Source organism: Zalophus californianus, chromosome 13, assembly GCF_009762305.2.
Source record: "Zalophus californianus isolate mZalCal1 chromosome 13, mZalCal1.pri.v2, whole genome shotgun sequence".
Lineage (NCBI taxonomy): Eukaryota > Metazoa > Chordata > Mammalia > Carnivora > Otariidae > Zalophus > Zalophus californianus.
Genome location: NC_045607.1, coordinates 83,930,740 through 83,954,684, shown reverse-complemented (window position 1 = coordinate 83,954,684; position 23,945 = coordinate 83,930,740). Strand labels below are relative to the sequence as shown.

At 41.4% G+C, this 23,945-nt stretch overlaps 1 protein-coding gene across 9 annotated transcripts in view; it reads left to right on the top strand.

Moving 5' to 3' along the window:
• PIP5K1B (phosphatidylinositol-4-phosphate 5-kinase type 1 beta) overlaps positions 1-23,945 on the top strand; it is a 295,362-nt gene that overhangs the window by 202,678 nt on the left and 68,739 nt on the right. For all 9 annotated transcript variants that reach the window (XM_027615116.1, XM_027615109.2, XM_027615110.2 and 6 more), the window contains 5 exons: positions 6,382-6,593; positions 7,962-8,045; positions 8,165-8,213; positions 10,835-10,919; positions 19,083-19,238. In XM_027615116.1, coding sequence (XP_027470917.1) covers positions 6,382-6,593; positions 7,962-8,045; positions 8,165-8,213; positions 10,835-10,919; positions 19,083-19,238 — 586 coding nt within the window. The remainder of the gene's footprint in view (positions 1-6,381; positions 6,594-7,961; positions 8,046-8,164; positions 8,214-10,834; positions 10,920-19,082; positions 19,239-23,945) is intronic.

Sequence of the window (23,945 nt, the reverse complement as noted above, 5' to 3'; positions counted from 1 at the left end):
CTCTAGACAGATGTTAAGTAGCAGGCAGATGTTGGCCGGGGCCGCAGTAACAAGGACCTTCGGTATCACCTGCGCCATGGTGAGGGACTGAAGGCTTTGAGCTAGGGGCATGACATGAACTGATCAAGCCAGGGGGTTGGAGATCGATGGGGAGGTGAGAGAAAGAGAAGTTGAAATCAAAGCATTAGCACGAAGGAATGTCCCAATTATAGAAGCTGCAGGATTGAGCAGCTTAATGGAAGGAAAAGGAGTCAGGGAGTCTGAAATCCGCATCAGACTGATTTCAAATAAAAGAGAGAAGTGAGGGAAAGGAACCTGCTTTGGGGGAAAATAAGAGTTTAGGGTTATAGCAAGATGGTTACGTAGAAGTTTAGGAACGTCCAGAAGCCCATTGGAAATACACAGGCCTGGAGCTTAGGAGTGAGTTTGACCTAAAGAAAAGATTTGGGGAATTGTCTCTAGAGAGATGATAGCTGGAATCTACCCGCTAAGAGATGCTCAGATTTTTTCCACTTCTCCCTTGAACTCCCCTGCTGCCATCCACATTCAAGTGTCATCTTTTTTTTTTTTTAATTTTTCATTTGAGAGTAGTTGACACATAATGTTAAATTAGTTGCAGGCGTACGACCTAGTGATTAGACAAGTTTAAACATCATGCCATACTCAGGATTTCCCTGATGATAAGTGATGTTGAGCATTTTTTCATGTGTCTGTTGGCCATCTGTATGTCTTCTTTGAAAAAAATGATCTATTCGGGTCCTCTGGCCATTTTTTAGTTAGAACTTTGTTTTCTGGTGTTGAGTTGTGTAAGTTTATATGTTTTGGGTATTAACTCCTTACTGGATATGTCATTTGCAAACATCTTCTCCCATTCAGTAGTTTGCCTTTTTGTTTTGTTGACGGTTCCCCTCACTTTGCAAAAGCCTTTTGTTTTGTTGTAGTCCCAGTAGCTGAACCTTGCTTTTGTTTCCTTTGCCTTAGGAGACATATCTAGAAGAGTGCTGCTATGGCTGATGTCAGAGAGATTACTACCTATGCTCTCTTTAGGATTTTTATGGTTTCCACTCTCACCTTTAGGTCTTTAATCCATATTGAATTTATTTTTGCGGATGGTCTGAGAAAGTGGTCCAGTTTCATTCTTTTGCATGTAGCGCTCCAGTTTTCCTAGCACCATTTGTTGAAGAGACTGTCTTTTCCCCCATTTGAAAATTCGTGCTTCTTTTGTCATAGATGCATCAACCATGTAGATGTGGGTTTATTTCTGGGCTCTCTGTTGTATTCCGTTGGTCTGTTTTTGTGCCAGTCCCATCCTGTTTTGATTACCATACCTTTGTAGTAGGTCTTGAAATCTGGAATTATGATACCTCCAGCTTTGTTCTTCTTTTTCAAGATGGCTTTGGCTATTCCAGTCACAAAGCAGAACAAATAATAACTAAAATTTGTGTGGAACCTCAAGTACCGTCTCTTATCTGGACTATTGAAATACTCCTCAGTCAAAAATAGGTACCCCTTGTGTGAGGTGTCTCTGCAGCACCCTGACTTTCTCTTTCCAGGCCTTATTCCAATCTGTAATCGAGGCTTGTGTAATTTTGAGGATGGTCTTTTTGACTGTTTTACTTCCATGGTGCCTGGGACAGACTAGAGGCTCAGTTTTTCCCTCCAACAAAAAGAGTAAATGAATGTCAGTGCTGAAAAGTAGAGAGGGTAAAACGTTAAGAGAGAACAAAGATGTTCACCAAAGGAAAGGGAGGCAAAGACATACAGGAAGGCAGGGAACAAGGGCTGAGGGCAAGCAGGGCTTCCAGGGGGCATGGTCGGCAGGGATGAGCCAACAGGGGGCGGAAGAACAGCAACAATAGTAGCTCACATTGATTGGGTGCTCTGTGTATCCCAGTTACTGTCCTAAGACTTGATGTGGAGTAACTCATTCTGCACAATAACCCTGTTTAAGCTCAGGGTTCCCATTTTTCTCTCTTTTCCAGGTGGGGCAACAAGGCCCAGAACAGCTCTGTACTTTGCCCAGGGACCCATGGGGAAGCCATGAGTCAAACCAGACTAGCTGGACCCAGAGCCTAGAGCCTCAACCACCGCACAGCTGCTCCCCCTTCTAGCAGGGGGACAGAAAGCAGCGTGCAGTGAATGTGGGCACCGAGGCAGAAAAGGGGCAGGCACTCTTGATGACCTCCAGCCATGGAGAGGGGACAGCAGTGCCTGTCATTCTGAGTTAGGACATTGCCCACATTGGGTCACCAGGTCTGTAGAAACTCTGTGAATAAGAGCCTTCCCAACATAGCACTAACGATAAGAACTTGAAGAAGATGCTTTCTTCAGGAACAGAGAGTTTTGATCACGTCCTCAGGATATTGTACCAACTGCTCCGACATTGACTTTTTTTTTTTTTTACACTATCTTCCAGTATTATTATTGTCTTAAAATAGTCCTTGAGAGAGAAGGGGAAGAAATCTGGCTGTGACAAGAAATACCGTTTTGCATAGCAAACACACAGCTATGGAATCTACCAGCACCCGCCAGGTCAGGCAAACATTCTAGAAAAAAAAAAAATGTTTTCGCACCTGAATGACAGACTTGACTGATGGCTGTCTGTCATGTTGCAGAATGTTGCACGTTCTCAAGACTCACACATGCTAAGATTTTGGCAGATATATTTGATTCCTTTAATTAAGGAACCGGGAGAATATGAATAACTATTTTGTTCCTAATTGATGCAGATCTGCAGTGCACGTGACTAAAATCTGTTCCCAGAATTTTTCGTTACGGAAGTTTTTGAATTTGACTTAAAATATATGCCTGTATATTTCTCTTTTTCTTCCTTAACTTTTTTTTTTTTTGTAGGTGGTGACTTTACCTAACCCAAAACCGAACTATCATGGTCAACTTCCCACACAGTGGGAATAGAATTTATCTTTTTTAAGCTTTTCACTCCGAAAGTAGGGGCCTGGCCTCCTAAAGACAATTCAGTATCCTTCAGGGACTCTGCTGATCCAGTTTGAGAGTACAGAGAAAATGATTCTCTTTTAAAAAAATTTAGGTGTAGCTTTTTCCTAGTGAATTCTCTCTTTTTTTTTTTTTCGTAGTGAATTCTCTCTTGAGGCTTGTTTTTGTTTTGTTTTGTTTTGTTTTTTAAATAAGCCAGGACAAATATTTGGTCACTTAAAGCACCAGGAACTAAAATTGGACCCCAGCCTGACTTTGTATCACTTATAAAATGCACCTGTTCCCTTTGGCCTGTCCTTAGGCAGAAGAAGAGGCTGTAAGTACAAACCAGACAGTTCAGTTTGAATCTTGCATTGAAAAGATAAGGAAAAATATTTCATAAAGAAAGCTTTTTAACAAGCAGAGCTCACTTCTAGATGCTTTGCAGAGGAGAAAGAAAGAAGTGTGATGTGTTCCCAGGAGGACCTTTGTTTTCCCCACACCTCGCTTTAAACCACCCTGGATGCCTGGTAGGAACATTCACAACGTTGTCACAGAATCTGATTAGAATTTGCTTTTGAAGCCAGTGTACTGCTTTGTGGGGACATTTACCAGTGGGTAGTCTGGGCTGTGCAGGGCATGAGGCTGTGATTTTTGCTCATTGAAAACGGGACTGTTCGCCCACATGGATGCTGAGGCCATCATTTTATAGCCCATTGACCAGAACTGTGGTGCGGCCAGCTAACCATTTCCTGTTGAACACTCAACCCAGAACTTTTAAAGAGGCCCAAAAGGGCGCTGGTAAGCTGGCCCAAAATGCGGTCATATTTTTGTGGGCTTTTTGTGCATTTTTGTTGTCAGAAGTGTACCTTCAAGGGTGTTTACATCAAGACAACTTCTGTAGCCTCTCACCCGAGTGTGAGCCATGAGTCACTATGACTTATAATTAGGATGAAGGTAGCTAGCAGTTAATTGAGCATTTTCCCTGTACCGAGAATTTTTCCAGGCACTTTATCTGCATTTCCATGTTGAATTTTTACAACTCTGCAGTGTGTAAGATTATTGTCGGCATTCTACAGAGAAGGAAACAGGCATAGGGAGGTGATGTAACCCGCCTAGGTCACAGAGTCCATGCTCTTTATGCTTTATGTCCCTACCGCAGAGTCTCTTTAAGAAGGGACACCCGAGCTCTGATACATGTGAGTCGGAAAACTGGCATCTGCAGGTGGTGATCCCGTTGCAGGATTATGACGCCGTCTGAGAGGGCGCCATTCCCAAGCCTGTCAGTATGGTTGACAGGTACAAAGGCCAAGGTCCTTCCACTCTTGTTTTTGTGCGAAGAAAAGCGTTCAGTGTCTGTTGGTGTTTCTCTTTAAGAGGTTGGGTCCTTGGCAACCATGATGCACAGCTGGCTTGGTTTCTTACATGGTTCCATGCTGTTTTATGGAGGGGTGAGAAAGGTGCTGATAAACCTCCCTGGAGAACCAGCCAGTGGGTCTGATGCTGAATCATTGGGTCAGTGGTGGGAAACTTTTCCTGACATCCTTCCCTCTTCCTTCAGTCTTGGCTCCACTTCTTAGGTTAGGGAAGCTTGGTCCACATGGCTCTCAGGCCACTCTCTTGAGTTAGAAAGTGCCATGGCCTGAACCTCCTAAATGATAAGACTCTACTCTCAGCTCTTGCCTACCTCCTTTCTCAAAGTACTTAATTGAGTAAACTGAGAGATGAATAATTGATACTCACGTGCAGCCCCCTTTAATTTTTCCTCATTGATGGCAAAGATGCATGAGACCCAGGGATGACCATATTTCTGGAAGGCCACTTATGTCGTAGTTCACAAAACCCCCTTTCAGAGGGTATCCATCAAGTGGCAGCCACAGTTATGTGAATCCTCAGGTCCAACGCCTGTTTGCTGCATCTGTGTCATAAATGTCTGGTCAGAAAGCAGTTGGGCTCCCCTAAAGCTAATAATACACTATGTATTAACCAAATTGAATTTAAATTTAAAAAAATTTTTAAATAAATAAGCAGTTAGGGTGAGGAATAATGAGAAAAGCCTATGGAATTCTGGGTATTCAGTCTCTGGGTAAAGAATTATCCATAGACTCTGCTCCTAAAAGACATTGCCTAACTGGGGCATGGTGACAGATTATCGTGTTGATTCAGAGACAACTGTTCTGCCATGCAGGCTTGTCTTAATTTCTGGGCTGTTTTGATAACCTGAGCAGCTTTGTGTGAGAAATGCCAGGCATTAAAAAACCTATTGGAGAGGAGAATCATATACAACCCACGAGGAGAAGAACTTTATCATAGAGGAGAATGCCCCATTTTCATACCCTCCTGAATACTCTTCCTCCATGCAAGAAGCCCCACCTACACTGGGAAGCCATGTTGAATGCCTCTTCCCTTGACCTTATCTCCCGCCATTTTCCTGTCAGAGCATCTCTCCCTTTCTTTGTCTGGCTGTATGTATCCAGCTACTCTTTTTTTTTTTTTTTTTTAAGATTTTATTTTTTATTTCTTTGACAGAGACACAGCCAGAGAGGGAACACAAGCAGGGGGAGTGGGAGAGGGAGAAGCAGGCTTCCCGCGGAGCAGGGAGCCTGATGCGAAGCTCGATCCCAGGACCCTGGGATCATGACCTGAGCTGAAGGCAGACGCCTAACGACTGAGCCACCCAGGCGCCCTGCATCCAGCTACTCTTAATTCTTCTCTTCCCCACTGTTTGCTGAGTGGGTAACTAAGCATGAAGTCCTGTTGTTTGTTGAGATCCTAATTTTTAAAAACACTTCTACTGGGAACCTAATGGCAACTGTGAAAGACCAGCTTTCCAAAGGAGACCACAGAACTCCAGCGAGGTTAAGATTTGGAGAACAGAATCCAGACAAAAACACATTCCAGCTGAGTCCTCATGCTGAGGAGGATACATGCATATAGAGACCATGTGCTCTGGTGTTTAAGACTATGGCCACTGGAGTTGACTGCCCAGGGTTCACATCCCGACAGTGCCACTTATAAACGGTGTGATATTGAACAGATTACTTTATCTCCCTCTGTCTCGATTTGTTCATCTGTAAAATAGAAACAATAATAGTACCTAGCTCAGAGAGTTATGAAGTTTGGATCTGAGTGACCTACTTAGAACCTGGCATGTGGGAAGTGTTCAATAAATGTCACGAGTGAAGCATTCATGGAGGGTTAGGAAAAGCTGTGCTTGCTTTAGATTTGCATAAAAAAATACCATCTTGGAGCCATTGTGATAATCCTTATTGAATATGACCTAATAATAACCTCAAGTGTTTTTATTTTGATTTTTCCTCTATCAGCCATCCCCTGGAAGGGACGCAGGAGCTGTGCATCTGCGTATCTAGAGCTTTCTGATTCTCTGCAGATGAAACTTAGGAGCCACTTCAGTTGACCGACCTCCTGGTTCTTTTTCTTACTCAGGTGCTGGAAAGCTTCAAAATCATGGACTATAGCCTTTTGCTGGGAATCCACATCCTGGACCATTCCCTCAAAGAGAAAGAAGAGGAGAACTCACAAAATGTGCCTGATGCTAAGAGATCTGGGATGCAGAAGGTCCTCTACTCCACAGCGATGGAGTCCATCCAGGGTCCGGGGAAATCTGGAGATGGCATCATCACAGAGAACCTGGACACGTAAGTGTGCCCACCCACCTGCCCCCCCTCCTGGTTGTGGCAGCCCACAGAGATGGGTAATTAAATGAAATCACGTTCCCTTCATGGTGGCTCTTTGAGAACGGATTCCTACCTGGTGCTAACATGGATTGAGCAGTCTTCATTTCTGTTCATCTCCGGGTAACTAGATGCATGACAATTCTTCGAGTTATTACCATTCTTTATCCCATGTGGTTTCTTTTTTCAAATGGCTCCATTTCTGAACAGTGGCTGAAAATGTTTTTAAGCCCTTTGGCTCCATATTCAAAACGTCTACCACAATAGGGAGAATATACTTTGAATTTGAATAAATTTGTATTTAAGCAAGCACATGATAGGAATTACATTCGTAATTCAGACCTTCTCATCTGCATAAGAGGATTCTCTTATTCTAGATCCTCTACCCTGGCAGATGTGGTCTCTTGCCTCAGCCAGATGTGCTCATAACTGCAGGATTACTTTGCACATATTAAGTACATATTGACTAACAGGAACAATTGCAACCAAAGAGAATTACTGAAATGGCTGACTGTCACGTGTGTTTACCAGCTGTACAGGAGACTGAACGGAAGGCATCATTTTGGCCACTAGTGATTGGAGATCTCCAACTAGTGTTGGAGATCTAGGAGTCTCCAACATTGTCTCCAACAATGACTAAATCACAGGCATATTTCACTTTTATACAGGAAATCCATACATATCAAACTTTTAAAAAAATCCTTGCTTGTAAGTCTATCTAAATGCCCAGTAATCAATTAAACAAAGTATTCTATATCAATCAGTATAGTGAACTACTACACAGCCATTAAAAAACACATTAGCATTGAGTACAAGCAAGTGTATATCATTTAGCAAATGAAAAACTCAGGTTATAAAGCATGATAATCATTGCTCTGGTGGACTAATAAATACATATACACCCACATTGACACTGGAAAGGTGTGCCAGATGCTAATAGGCGTCCTTTGCATCCTAGGAATGGGTTCTTTTAAATATTTTACATCTCACAGCAAATATGTAAAAGTGTTGCATTTTTAAAAGGCAGTATTTCAAAATACTTTAAAAATTCGTGCTCATGGTTTTAAAATAGGAATAATTTTTTGTTTGGATTCTTGCCATCAGGCTGTCCTGAGTTGACAGCTATAGTTTCATTCTCCTGTGTGGGAAGGTCAGCATTCAGGATTCCCAGGAAGACTTTACCCGAACCAAAAAAAAAAAAAAAAAAGAGGGCAAGTGAGTCCAGAATTCTTAAAGTTGTCCATTTTTGTTTACAGTCTATTTATTAGAAGTGATTTTTAACTTCCCATTATAATATGTTGTAAAATATTTTCTCTCTTGCTCTCTCAACAGAATGGGAGGCATTCCAGCTAAAAGCCATAAGGGAGAAAAACTACTTTTATTTATGGGCATTATTGACATTCTGCAATCATATAGGTAAGAAATTTGGGGAAGTAGCCTTTCATTATTTCAAAATAAATCAACAAAAGGTACTGAAAATCCACCAAATGGGGATGATTTTACATTCTCCTTTTTTTCTGTCTGTTTATGTTTAGGTTAATGAAGAAGCTAGAACATTCCTGGAAAGCTCTCGTCTATGATGGGGTATGTGTTTATCATATTCCTTGTTAGACTATATATTTTTTCTGATTTCTCAGACTTCAGGGTGTGTCTAAGAAGTCGTGTCAACAGAGAAAATGTCATTTCTGTGTGAAATCTGAAGGACCCACTTACGAAAGGAGAGGATGCTGAGCAAAAGGGGGAGACTCTTTGCATAGGCAGCGGCAAAATCAGGAGTACAGTTGAAATGAGGTTCCCACAAGACCAAGCTGTGGAGTGGTCTGAACCTGACTTTGGTGGCCCTGGATTTGAACCCTGCGTTCACCACTTTACTAACCATGTGATCTAGACGCATTGCTTGTGATTTGGCCTCTCTTGACCTGGTTTCCCATCTGTACCAGAGACATGGTAATAGCACCTAGTACCTGCCTCATAGGGCTGATATAGGGATTAAATAAAATAACGCCCTTGAGTGTTCCAACACAATAAAGACATAAGTGAAAACTTACAAGTTGTTACGGATGTATACATGACGAAGACTGACTGGCATGAAGATGTCTGTTGAACTCAGAATTGCATAACAGAAGAAAACAATCAATTATCAAGCAGCAGCCTCCCCCCCCAGCCCCCCCCCCCCCCCCCCCCCCCCCCCCCCCCCCCCCCGCTCTCTCTCACCACACATAGACACATGCACGTTCCTCTCGGGATGTTAGATTTGAACTTTTTGCTGCTGACAGAATATTTACTAGCCTCGGCCTCCCTCAGTTAATAACCCGAAGTGACACCTCCAAAGAATATATCAAAGATTTGCTCGCACATTTTTTTAAAGATGTGAGCAGATGCTTTTCTTTGAAAGAAGATAAATTATAGATGTTATTCTTTTCCTTTATTGGAAAGAACACCCACTTCCTCAGTTCTGTGGAAGACTGGTAATAACCTTTCAGCCTGAAAGATCTGCATTTTGTCCACAGGCTAAGGAATGGGCTTCATCAGAATGCACTTGTAAACAAAAGGGTCACAGGTTTCTTTCTAAGAATTAAATGTAGGCTTATTATTTCAGATCAAAGATTCCTTCTATTTAAAGGCCAAGATGGTGGGTTCATTTTTTTTTTTCTTCCTGACAAAAGTGGAGACTGCATAATGCCTTCACCATAGAAGGAAGACAATAGACACATTTCCCCTCTGTTTTCTGAGACAAGGTTAATTCCCTGTTACCAGACTAAGATTTCTGATGTGAATGACCTAGTTCTCAACTGGTCAGATGCTGCTAAGAGGCCCCTACCTTTGTCTACTTAAAACACATCTTCCATTTTTGGTGTTTTTTTTTTTTTTTTTAAGAGCATCTCTGTACTGATCATATATTTGTGGAACTGTAAGCAGTAAATAAGATTCATTTTTGTTTGTTTGCAAATGTACCTCATAATTAAACAATGTTTCTTCATACCAAAGAGAAACACCGTCCAACTTCTCTTGGAAGGCAAGATCTGAGTCTTAATCATCTTACACCTTAAGATATTTCTAACTTACTGTGCTTATTGTATGTGTCCATTTCATACAGGAGCTACATGTCAAACCAGCCGGAAATTCCCACATCTCCAGCATCCCTGATGGTCTAGAGGACCAATATGCCTTGGTCAAAGAGGCTTTCTCTATACTGTGTCCTTCATAACATGTTGATTATGGAATTACCTTATGCCTCCCGTAACACCCTGTTTTACAGATAAAAAAAAAAATGGAGGCACCAAGACACTGCCTTCTTCCTATATCACACAGCTTATTAAAGTTAGAACTAACATAGAACCAGGGCTCCAGACCTCTGGTCCAATGTGGGTTTTTAATTCCAAACCCAGAGCGGATGCTTTATACCATCTAAACTTAAATTTTCAGAGCTTTTTTTATTAGAATCCACAAACTTAGAATGAAAACAGAACATTTACTATTTCTAGAAATGTATATCTTGGATGGTAAATACGTGGTTACTGAATAAACATGGAGAATTAGCTTCTTCATCCATCTCCTTTCCTGGATTGTAATAAAATGCCCCTTCAGTCCTGAAGACTCCTGCCAAGCACGAGAGAATTGAGTTAACAATTCAATTCAGTTCAATTCTATCTAATTAGTAGATAATTCAGCATAACAGAGGTCGTCAGTCAGCCTTGTCCCCAAGGAATCTTCCCAGTGTCCGTGCACCTGATTACTACAAGACAAAACCACACTATTTGTTTTAACCTAGATGTCACTCTTATATTAGAGTTGTTTTGCTTGCTTATGTCCCCAGTTTTTGTCCCCGACCGAAAGCGAAATCCTTCATTTTAGATGACACTTGAAACACTGGTTGCCTGTATGTAAAAAAAGAATTTAAAAGCCCCACATGGCACACAATGGAATGAGAATTAGCTATTTTGCTTTATAAAGCAGCGTCCTTTGGCTAGCTCTCTCAGGCCCCTCTTCGTACTCTCTTTCATCATGAATATCTAGATTCTTTGCCATATTGTCTTATGCCTGCTTCCCCAGCCTCACTTCTGGGCACCACGGGTCACAGGGCTGCCAACATCCACGCCTTCTGGTTCAGGACATTGGCTAACAGAGAACCAATTGCGTAGATCTTTCTTCTAGCTTGAAATGATCTGAGAGGTAAACCTGTGACACCTGATTTGTATTTTCAGGATACTGTTTCAGTTCATCGACCAAGCTTTTATGCTGACAGATTTCTAAAGTTTATGAATTCCAGAGTTTTCAAGAAAATTCAAGGTAAGAGTCTTAGGATTTTTTTTTTATTTTTTTTTTTTTTATTTTTTTACTTTTACCATGTACTCACTGACTTCACTGTGTGTATCTTTGTAAGATTTTTATTAAAAGGGTTTGGACTATCTCCAAAAGCTGTGATGAATTAGTAATTATGGTTAAGTATTCCATTAGGTATTTACTGATGCCATAATCATTAGAGTCCTATTTTGTGGTGGAAAAAATTAGAAACTGCCTAAATGGCCAGCCTTATATTGGTTAAATATATTATGGGACAATCTAATGGAATAATATGTACAATAAAAATCATATTAAAGGGGCGCCTGGGTGGCTCAGTCAGTTAAGCAGCTGCCTTTAGCTCAGGTCATGATCCTGGGGTCCTGGGATCAAGCCCCACGTCAGGCTTCCTGCTCAGTGGGGAGCCTGCTTCTCCCTCTCCCTCTGCCTGCCGCTCTGACTACTTGTGCTCTCTCTCTATCTCTCTGTCAAATAAATAAATAAATTCTTTTTTTAAAAATCATATTAAAGGTCCATTTAGGGGGCGCCTGGGTGGCTCACTTGGTTGAGTGTCCAACTTTTGATTTCTGCTCAGGTCATGATCTCAGGATCAAGATTGAGTCCCATGACAGGCTCCGTGCTCAGTGCAGAGTCTGTTTGGGATTCTCTCCCTCTCCCGTTCCCTCCCCCTCTGCTTCTCCCCTCACTCATGTGCACACACACATGCATGCTTGTCTCTCAGATAAATAAAATCTTTTTTTTAAAAGATTTTACTTATTCATTTGTCAGAGAGAGAAAGCGGCAGGCAGAGGGAAAAGTAGGCTCCCTCCTGAACAAGGAGCCCGATATGGGACTTGATCCCAGGACCCCAGGACCATGACCTGAGCTGAAGGCAGACACTTAACCGACTGAGAAACCCAGGCATCCCTTAAATAAATAAATAAAATCTTTTTTAAAAAGGTCCATTTAGTTCTTATAGACACAGATTTATTCGTGTGTGTGTGTGTGTGTATAGTTACTGGTTTGCATACCTAAATGCACAACAAATTCTAATGGGATATATAAAAATGTGATACATCACATTAACAAGTAAAAGGATAAAAACCATATGATCAAAGTACAACATTCATTCATGATAAAAAAAAAAACTTTCCACAAAGCAGGTTTAGAGGGAACATACCTCAACACAATAAAGTCCACACATGAAAAACCCACAGCTAACATTATACCCAGTGGTGAAAGACTGAGGGCTTTTCCTCTGAGATCAGGAACAAGACAAGGATGTCCACTCTCAATGTAGTGCTGGAAGTTGTGGCCACAACAATCAGACAGGAAAAAAAAATAAAAAGCATCCAAATTGGCAAAGAAGAAGTCAAATTTTCACTATTTGTAGATGATATTATACTATATATGTAGAAAACCCCAAAGACTGCACCAAAAAACTACTAGAACTGATTGATGAATTCATTAATGTCACAGGATACAAAATTAATATACAGAAATCCATTGCATCTCAATACAGTAATAATGAAGTAGCAGAAAGAGATACTAAGAAAACCATCCCATTTACACTTATACCAAATAAAATAAAAGACCTAGGCATAAACTTAACCAAGGAGTTGAAATGCCTATACTCTGAAAACTATAAAACATTGGTGAAAGAAGTTGAAGATGACACAATTAAATGGTAAAATATTCCATGCACATGGATTAGAAGAACTAGTGTTGTTAAAATGTTCATACTACCCAAAACAGTCTACAGATTTAATGCCATCCTTTTCAAGATACCAAAACATTTTTCACAGAGCTAGAACAGATAATCCTAAAACTTGTATGGAACCACAAACACCCCTGAATAGCCAAAGCAATCTTGAAAAAGAAAAACAAAGCTGGAAGTATCACAATCTAAGATTTCAAGATATACTTCAAAGTTGTGGTAATCAAAACAGGACAGAAATAAACACAGAGATCAATAGTATAGGACTGAGACCACAAGTAAGCCGAAACCCACAAGGTCAGTTAATCTTCGACAAAGACGAGAATATACAGTGAGGGAAAGACAGTCTTCAACAAATGGTGTTGGGAAAACTGGACAGCAACACACAAAAGAATGAAACTGGATCACTTTCTTATACTATACACAAAAATAAACTCAAGATGGATTAAAAACTTAAATGTGAGACCTGACCTGAAATCATAAAACTCCTAGAAGAAGACATAGGCAGTAATCTCTTGGATATCACTCTATGCAAAATATTTTTGGGTGTTTCTCTGCAGGCAAGAGAAACAAAAGCAAAAAAAAATTCGTGGGACTACACCAAAATAAAAAGCTTTTGCACAGCAAAAGAAACCTACTAAATGGAAGGAGATACTTGCAAGTGATATATCCGATAAGGGGTTAATATCTAAAATCTATAAAGAACTAATACAACTCAACACACACACAAAAAAATCTGATTTAAAAATGGGCAGAGGACCTGAATAGACCTTTTTTCCCAAAGAAGGCATACAGATGGCCAGCAGACACATGAAAAGATGCTCAGTATCACCAATCATCAGGGAAATGGAAATCAAACCACAATGAGATATCCCCTCATACCAGTCAGAATGGCTAAAATTAGAAACACAGGAAACAACAAGTGTTGGCGAGGATGTAGAGAAAAAGGAACCCTCGTGTGCTGTTGATGGGAGTGCAAAATGGTGCAGCCACTGTGGAAAACAGTTGCTCAAAAAACAAAATAGAAATACTGTATGATCCAGTAATTCCACTACTGGGTACTTCCGCAAAGAAAATGAAAACACTAATTCAGAAAGGTACATGTACCTCTGTGTCTACTGCAGCGTTATTCGCAACAGCGAAGACATAGAAGCAGCCAAGTGTCCATCCATAGATGAACGGATAAAGATGCAGTGTGTATATACGGTGGAATATTATTCGGCCATAAAAACATGGCATCTTGCCATCTGCAAAAACATGAATGGACCTAGAAGGCATTATGCCAAGTGAAATAAGACAAATACCATATAATTTCACTTATATGTGGAATCTAAAAAAACAAGTGAACAAACCAACTCTTAAGTACAGAGAACAAACTGCCAGTTGTCGGAGAGGATGTAGGTGGGGAATGGGCAAGATCGATAATGGGGATTAGGAGGTACAAACTTTGATAGATAAAACAAGTCATGGAGATGAAAAGTACAGCATAGGGAGTCTAGCCAATAATATTATGTAGTGACAGATGGTGATTACACTTCTTGTGGTGAGTGCTGAGTAATGTATAGAATGTCTAATCAATATGTTGTAACCTGAAACTAAAATAATTGCATGTCAGTTAAACTTCAATAACTTTTTAATTTAAATTTTAAAAACTAAATACCTAAAATTTTAAAAGCTAAATGTATATATATATATAACTATGTATAACTAAGATGCTTTATCAACTGTGATTATATTCAAGCCCTTAAGCTTAAAGGCATACTTTCTTTGTAGGTGAAAATTTCCCCTCCTCACTTCCACCCTCAAGAAAACAGTACCTAGTCTTCACGTTTCTTCTTTCAAATTACTGTGTGTGTGTGTGTGTGTGTGTGTGTTTTGTTTTTTAATTTTTTTATTATGTTAATCACCATACATGACCTCATTAGTTTTTGATGCAGTGTTCCATGATTCATTGTTTGCATATAACACCCAGTGCTCCATGCAGAACGTGCCCTCCTTAATACCCATCACCAGGCTAACCCATCCCCCCACCCCCCTCCCCTCTAGAACCCTCAGTTTGTTTCTCAGAGGCCATAGTCTCTCATGGTTCGTCTCCCCCTCTGATTTCCCCCCTTCATTTTTCCCTTCCTACTATCTTTTTTTTTTTTAACATATGTTGCATTATTTGTTTCAGAGGTACAGATCTGTGATTCAACAGTCTTGCACAATTCACAGCGCTCACCATAGCACATACCCTCCCCAATGTCTATCACCCAGCCACTCCATCCCTCCCCCCCACCACTCCAGCAACCCTCAGTTTGTTTCCTGAGATTAAGAATTCCTAAAATTACTTTTTTCAGTCTTATTACATCCTTTCATTCCACCCCAGAACTGAGTCATACGGGCAGTGTAATAATACCTGCAAAATCGTATAATTTTTTTCTAGAAATATTAGTCGTCGTAATGTTGAAACCTCACTGAAATTCCGTACCCAGATCATGTGTCTCAAGCACTAAAACTTAGCTTCCTGAAAGGAATATAATAGTACATTAATTTGTTAAAAATCAACTGCTGAGGACGCCTGGGTGGTTCAGTCGTTAAGCGTCTGCCTTCAGCTCAGGTCATGATCCCAAGGTCCTGGGATCGAGTCCCACATTGGGCTCCCTCCTCGGGGCGAAGCCTGCTTCTCCCTCTCCCACTCCCGCTGCTTGTGTTCCTGCTCTCGCTATCTCTGTCTCTGTCAAATAAATAAATAAAATCTTTAAAAAAAAAAAAAATCAACTGCTGTAAGATTTTTAGAACAAGAATGCATTCATTCAACTAACTTTGAGCACCTGTGATGTGCCTAGCACTATACCAACCATTAATAACATAGGAAGGTTTTTTTTAGTGAATTAGTTCCTCCCTCAATAATTTTTGGGTCAGGGATTGGAACATGTAACAGATGTATAATCTAGTGAAGCATTTGTGTTTTGTTTTGTTTTGTTTGTTTGTTTTTTAAAGATTTTATTTATTTATTTGACAGAGAGAAACACAGCGAGAGAGGGAACACAAGCAGGGGGAGTGGGAGAGGGAGAAGCAGGCTTCCCGCCAAGCAGGGAGCCTGATGTGGGGCTCAATCCCAGGACCCTGAGATCATGACCTGGGCCGAAGGCAGTCGCTTAACCAACTGAGCCACCCAGGCGCCCCCAATGAAGCCATTGTTAATAGAGTTTTTGCATACACTACTATAGGTACACAGAGAGAAATAAGACCAATTCTTCCACAAGAGAGCTTCAGAGAGAATATTTAAAGTAATTCCCTAAATATAAGTTAGCATTCATTAGGAAGAGAGGCAAGAAGGACCTCTGAGGTGAAGGAATAGCATGTGCAAAGGCCCAGGGGTAGGAATGGACATGGTAGGTTCTAGGAATGGCAGCTAGGTGAGTTGAAAAGCAGTAAAGTGTAGAGGCAGATAAGTGGCAGGATATAGGGCTGGAAATGGACACAGGATACCTCTCACCAGACGTTGTTTAGCCAAAAACAAATCCAGGAGTTTCTGCAGCACAAAACAAAGTGACATGCAACCCAAACCATCTTTTGAGGTTATCCAGTCAAAAGAAATCCCTGAAGCCTTCAGTTTTTACAAGATTCAAGTCTTATCCCATGAGTGAGTCTTAAATCATTCCTTTAAGGAAGATTCACCATCTAGGTGCTATGTGGTCCCAGCAGGGGTTTGGTTTTGGGTCCTCCCCGCTCCTTGTTGTATGTGATGCGGATAATGAACAAAGAGTTGGGACTCCTGGGTGGCTCAGTTGGTTGGGCATCTGCCTTCGGCTCAGGTCATGATCCCGGGGTCCTGAGATCGAGCCCCACCTCAGGCTCCCTGCTCAGCGGGGGTCTGCTTCTCCCTCTGCCTGCCCCTCCCCCCGCTTGTGCGCTCGCTCTCTCTCTCTCTCTCTCTCTCTCTCTGACAAATAAATAAATAAAATCTTATTAAAAGAAAACAAAAAGCTGTTTCTTTTCATAGCTCTTGGCCTTTTCTCCTCTGTGAACTACACGTACACACAGTTTTCTGAGTGTCTTCCTCTAGTTCACGTTTCATTGCTGCTGACAACTTTCTTCTGACCTCAGCTATTTCTCAGTTTAGAGAATCGCATTGACCTAACATCTATGTAGTACTCAAATGTTTCGGTCTCAGGGCCACTTTATACTCTTTCCAGTGATTGAGGACCTCAAATGGCTTTCACACACGTGGGCTATATCTAGCAATATTTACCATATTAGAATTTAAAATTGAGGAAAATGTCAAATGGAAATGCCAAATATTCATTAATTCTCACAAAGTAATAATTTAAAAAATTGCATGTTAAAATAAGCCATTTTCAACAAAAAGGTAAAAATCATTTTCACATAAAAAATAATTATGAAAAGTAATATTTCCTAAAACAAGTTCGTTAAGAAAAGTGACATCATTTTTCATTTTTTCCAATCCCCAATTCTGGTTCGTAGATGACATCTAGATTCTCACATCTGCTTCTGAATTCAGTCTGTGGCGAGAGGGTCATGTGGCATATAGAAAACCCGTGAGAAAGGCAATTTATGTCTTAATATTATTATGAAAATAGTTTTTTTACAGTTACTTTATTTTTTTAAGTAAACTTTATCCCCAACTTGGGGCTTGAACTCACAACACCAAGATCAAGAGTCACACACTGTATGGGTCGGAGCCAGCCAGGCATCCTTGAAAATAGGTTTAGGATTGCAGACCTTCTAAAAGGGTCTCGGGGGCCTCTAGTAGTCCCTGAACCACATTTGAGATCCTCTGATTAAAAGTTTTAAAATACTATGTTGGAAGACAAGAGTTGAGGGTTTATAAGAGTTAGCAGACAGAATGTTAAAGCAGAAGCCCGTGTGTGCAATCCCTTCACGCCTGGAAAGCAGGTGTTGCTGCTGTTTTGATAGGATGAGGTGTTAAGGAAAATGTGACTTATTTGGTCCACTTACTTTCCATTAAAATCCATTTTGATCAGTTTTTAAACATTCAAAATGCCCTCCCCTCAAAAAAACAAAAAAAAAAAAAAAAACCCCTAACTCTAGTTTTATCTTTTCTCCCCTTCACATCAGCCAGGAAATAGAATCCTCTAGAGAGAGGAAGTGAACAGCAGTCTAGACAACTTCAAACAGAAGACAAACACCTGGGGTTTCATGCTTTCTAGCTCTGTGACCTTGAGCAGGTAGCAACTTTTCCAGTCTCAGTTGTTGGACCTACAAAAGGGCCCACCTCCCTCGGACAACCACGTGGGTAGTTTGAGATATGGTGTGTGAATGTTGGCCTCCATACCCTAAAGCCTTCTCCAGGAGGTATTTATTATGATGATTATATTATTATGGTCCTAAGACTACTCAAAGGACACATAAATTTTCCCTTCTCTTTAAGTGGAGAGAATGCTCACTATTCTTTCCCCATTTGTGTGCCCCAAAGTCCTTGTCCAGTTAAGTTCTTGCAGGCTGCCTATGGGCAGGCCCCAGATGAGCATCGTAATCTAAGCTCTGGAGAGCTTCCCAAGGCCAGACACAATCATTCTAATGCATCGGCTATCAGGTTATCCCTCTGTGCAAAGCTCCAAAGGTGGAGAGAGGCTCTGCCAAAAACCAATTCAGGGAAAGCATAAATAAGCCTCAACTTCCCTCACTCCCTCTCCTCCAAGGAAATTCTCTAACAGTGTTAAGCCAAGAAGAATTATTGCAGCAAAGACTGCATAGAAGTGGGGATGGTCTGGCTGCAGCCAAAGCCACTCCCACTGACGTATCAGAGGTGAAGGGACAGCCTTCAACGAGCAGAATGGATGGTGAAGTCCATTTGCCTTGGTTCAGGTTCCCAGCACACTCCTGAAGTTGGAGAATGCTGTTTGGACAAAGGTCGGGAGTGAATGATAACATCTGATGTAGCCGTGACCTAGAAAAGACCCAGAGGGCAGGAAATTTCAGTGGAAAGTCACTTAAAAGCGAAAAGCAACCAGAAGTAACTTGGCTAAATTAGGCTTCATGAGTATAAGATTAAACATTGGCATGTTTAGAAATTCCCAGTCCCCAAGTTAATAAAACCAGGGTCATGAGAATTCTCCTTGCTTTACCATCTGCGTTTACCAACCCACCCAACCTCCTCCCCTTGCTGGAAGAACATTGCTTGGAGGCAGAAAAAAATATCCTTTAGCAACAGAACGTTTGAATCTCACCTCAGGTAAGACTTGACTTCAAAATCTAGAGACGTATTCCAGTTCGCATGTATTCTAGGATCTTCTCATTGAGGTCAAGTCATTGTAGACAAAATTGCCAAAACGCAGTTTCATCTTCCTTTCCTCGTGTATATAAAACAAAGTGTCTTGCATTCTGCTCAAATAATGATTAATATGTTAATAAGTAAAATTTTAATTAAAAAAAAAGTTAATGTGGTTTTACCGTATCTTTGTCTCTCCTTTTTACTTCCTGTCCAGCCTTGAAGGCCTCACCTTCTAAAAGACGTTGCAATTCCATCGCCGCCCTGAAGGCTACCTCGCAAGAGATCGTGTCCTCAATTAGCCAGGAGTGGAAGGACGAGAAGAGGGACTTGCTGACCGAGGGGCAGAGTTTCAGCAGCCTTGACGAAGACGGTAAAGACATGTCACTTAAAAAAAAAGAAAAGAAAAAGAAGTCCTTCTGATTTTGCTTATAGAGGTGATGTAGATTCACAGTAGAACAATCAGAATATACCTAAGAAACAAGGTGATGGGGGGTGCCTGGCTGGCTGTCAGTAGAACGTGCCACTCTTGATCTCAGGATGGTGAGTTCAAGCCCCACATTGGGCATAAAACTTACTTAAAAAAAAAAAATAGAAAGAAAGAAACCAAGTCTCTTAACTCATTTTCAAAAGGATATTCACAGTATGACACAGTTACTACAAATTTTTTTTTAATGGAAAGCTTTTTTTTTTTAAGATTTTATTTATTTATTTGAGAGAGAGAATGAGATAGAGCATGAGAGGGGGAGGGTCAGAGGGAGCAGCAGACCCCCCGCTGAGCAGGGAGCCCGATGCGGGACTCGATCCCAGGACTCCAGGATCATGACCTGAGCCTAAGGCAGTCGCCCAACCAACTGAGCCACCCAGGCGCCCCACTACAAATTTTTAAAACACATAAATAATATGTGGTTGATAGGGAAAAAAAAGTTGGAATATGTACTAAGATATTTAGAAATAAAGATCCATAACCCCACTATTGGGAAGTAACACATCTGAGCCTTTTTGTGTTTTTACAACTGGACCTTGTTCTGTGTCTGCATACAGTGTGTGTGTGTGTGTGTGTGTGTGTGTGTGTGTGTGTGTGTGTTTCAAACACACATATGCATTATATACATATGTATACACACATCCCTATACATCCATATAGATACAATGTAACAATGAATTATCCATTTACTTAGATCTTTAATGAATTTAATAAAAATTTTGTAACTTTCTTCCTGCTTGTCCAATACACCTCCCTTTTGTTAGATTTATTCTCAAATGCATATAGAGATAGAGACATAGACATGTATTTTTGGTCTTTCCAAATAGTGTCTTTTTAAGACTTGGGTTTTCTTCTACTGTTTCTCGTAGCCCTCCCTTCTTTTTCCTTCCTTCCTTCCTCACCTGCCAACTAGGACTTCTAGAACAATGATGAATGCAAGTGGCGATGGCGGGCAGCCTTGCCTTGTCCTGATTTTAAAGGGAATGCCTCTCATGTTTCACTGTTGAGAAAGAAGTTGGCTGTATTTGATACCCGTAATCGGGTCAAGGAAGTACCTTTTTATTCCTGGTTTGCTCAAAGTTTTTATCAGGAGTGAGTGTTGAATTTTATCACATACTTTTCCTTGTTTGTTGAGTTGATCATGAAGGTTTTTTCTCTTCTAATCCTAAAAGAGGAAGTGACATTTTAGAGTTTTTATTTTTTATCAGTATGTTCTTTGGGGAATCCCAACATTTCCTGAGAATTTCTTCTCCTTTGATTAGATTCTTCTCGGGCTTTCCTTTCCCCGAGAGTGGTTAGAATAGGGTGTTATTCCTATGCCCATCTGCAGCACCTATCCACCTGTGTCATGTGGGGTTTCCTTCTTTCTCATCTTCCTCGAAAACAGCTGATACCCAGATTTAGTGCTTTCGGCAAAGGAGTTCATGAATCGCCCTTGCTCCTCGCTCTGGCTGCAATTTCTAGCAGTCAGTGACAACCCTTTCCCTAAGCCTCCCTGCCCTGGCATCTCCCCTACCACACGGCCTGGTCTTCTTAGGACACACATAAAACTGCAGGGTGTCTGCAGTCTGGGAAATAGGATTAACTGATTTTTAAACTGTATCAGTTAAACTTTAAACTAGTATGCTCCGTATGACGTCTGAAGTTAGAGCAGTGAGTCCAGTTGTTAATCCGGGGGGAGAGAGGGGTGCATAATATATACACTACATAACATCCTGGAAGTCTGGAGAACTGGGAAGTCTGGCACCTATTGCGCTTTTTTTTTTTTTTTTGCAGATGACTTCTTGCGCCCCTTGCTTCATTTTAAAGGAATTTTAAAAGAATTTTAAAGGAATTTAAAACTTCACCCAAAAAGGCCTCTGAAAGTCGAAGAAAAACGTACTGAGCATATTCTTTGAAAATGTTAACATTCTATTACAAAAATGAGTTTAACTGGACAATTCTCTTGATGTACAAAGTTTGCTGCAGTGTTCGGCCTTTTTATAATGCTCTGTACTTGGGGGCTCCGCTTTTCGTAGTGCACCAAGTCATCGCCAGATTCCCATCGAATTTTTAATCCTCTCTTTTGTGCCACTGTCAGTGTTCTGGGGTGTATTCGTTTTCTCTTGCCATGTAGCAAATTACCCAGAACGTCAACAGCTTAGTAGAACCTCCATTTATTCGCCCACCGTGTGTAAGTCAGAAATCTGGTCAGGCTCGCCTTGGCTTGCTGGACACAGCTTATCAGGGTCTCAAAACCTGGGATGAAGGTGTCAGCTGGGCTGCATTCTCATCTGAAGGTGCTGGAGAAGAATCCTCCTCCAGGGTCATCACATGCTTGGCAGAATTCACTTCCTTGCAGTTGTAGGGAAGCGGTCCCCATGCCTTCCTGTCTGATAGCCACGGGCCATGTCCCGCCTCCCAAGACCATCCACGTTCCTTACCAGGCAGCCCCCTCCATCTTCAAACCGAGACTTCCTTCCAAGTCAGTCCTTCATATCTCTGACCTCCAGACACAGATTTAATAGGCTCAAGTGATTAGGCCAGGCCCACCTGGATAGTATTCTCTTTGACTAACTCGAAGTTAACGGCTTAGTAACCTTAATTACATCTGCAGAATTCCTTTTGCCGTGTAAGTTGCGGTAATCACAGGAGTCCCCTCATGCTTACTGGTCCCACCCACGCTCAGAGGGAGATGATACAAGCGTGCAGGTCACTGGGGATCATCCTAGAATTCTGTCTACCATGCTAGTTTTTTAAAAACTGAAGGATATGAGAGCTTGAGGAAACAGCTCTGCTTCAGAAAGCTGCTCCTTAAAAATTGGGGCTCAGCTCCCCAGTGCCTGGTCCAAGTGCCTGGACAGATCGTGTCTCTCTGTATTGTATCACTCACGTAGTCTCTGGCTCATGAAGTCAAGACCAGAGTCTGCATGAGCCTTTCTGTCCAGCCCCACCTGCCTTATGTTGAGTAGCACTTCATTAAGCTCTGATGGGAGGTTATTTTTCAGATGCACTTTCCAATATTATTATGTCAGTATTTTTCTCTGTACTTAGTAAGAAGGTGGGACCAAGTATATTAAAGATTGCTAGCCAGCTGTCGTATTACATTGAAGCCTTTCTAATTTTTGCATGTAAAGCTCTTTGGTTACTTGTGTCTTTATACTATTACCATCTGTTATTCATCATGGCAGTTCTTTATTTTGACCTGAATCAGAGTTGCACTGTCTCACACATTCAGAGTGTGTCCAGTCTCCCAGTCCAGAGTCCAGCCCTTCTGTGCCTACCCCTTTTCCCTCTGTGCCTCGCTCCACCCCTCCATCTACACCTCTTCAAACCCCAAATCCAAAACCTCGCTCTCATGCAATAGTGCCTATTAGGACTGTTTTCCATTCATACACTTCCTAAAAATGCATGATTTTGAGCCCATTGTCGCCTGAATCCACAGTCCAGCATGGTGGTGACTTCAGTTAACAGGTCTGTTGTATGTTTGAAAGTTACTAAGAGAGTAGATCCTAAAAATTCTCATTGCAAGGAAAAAGATATTGTAACTATATGTAGTAATGGGTGTTCACTAGATTGTGATGATCATCTCACAATAAATATGTGTATCAGGAATGCCTGGGCGGCTCAGTTGTTAAGCGTCTGCCTTCGGCTCGGGTCCTGATCACAGGGTCCTGGGATCGAGCCCCGCGTGGGGCTCCCGGCTCCGCGGGAAGCCCGCTTCTCCCTCTCCCACTCCCCCTGCTCGTGTTCCCTCTCTCGCTGTCAAATAAATAAGTAAAATCTTTAAAAATAAATATGTGTATCAAATTATCACATTGGACACCTAGAATTAATACAATGTTCTATGTCAATTAAATCTTCATAAAAATTTAAAAATATCTCCCTGGGTTTAATGAAACTCAGTGTGAAAAGTTGAAGGACAGACTCCTGCATAACAGTTAGGTCCACAGTGTTCTCTCACTGGGGACTTGCACGTGTATTTTTTAAGCAGCTCTGTTCTTGGTGACTGGGTCTGTCATTAAAACACTGTCTCTGACAGGCTCAGCAATAAGGGATACAAATTTGTCCAAAGTTTAGGTGAGGATGATTAAAAATGATCTCCCAATAAGAAAAAGAGAGAATCCACACAGACACATAGAGAGAGTGGGCGTGGGTCACTGTTCAGCCTTGAATATTCTGCTTTCCTCAATAAGTATTTTCGCAGGCACCCACGTTTTATTTATTTTTTTTAAGATTTTATTCATTTATTTGACAGAGCACAAGCTGGGGCGGGGGGGGACAGAGTGAGAGGGAGAAGCAGACTCCCCACTGAGCATAGAGCCCACCGTGGGGCTCGATCCCAGGACCCTGAGATCACGACCTGAGCCAAAGTCAGACGCTTAACCGACTGAGCCACCCAGGCGTCCCATGCACCTATATTTCAAAAAGGAAGTAGGAATTTTCTCATTTTTAAAAAGGCAGCCTTGGCTCTTAAAATATGAGGCCAAGAAGAGCCGTGGATGGTGTTCAAAGATGTGTATGGGCACAAAGGGGTTTAAGAGATAGCTGGCTTGGGCACCTGGGTGGCTTAGTCGGTTAAGCATCTGCCTTTTCAGCTCAGGTCACCATCCC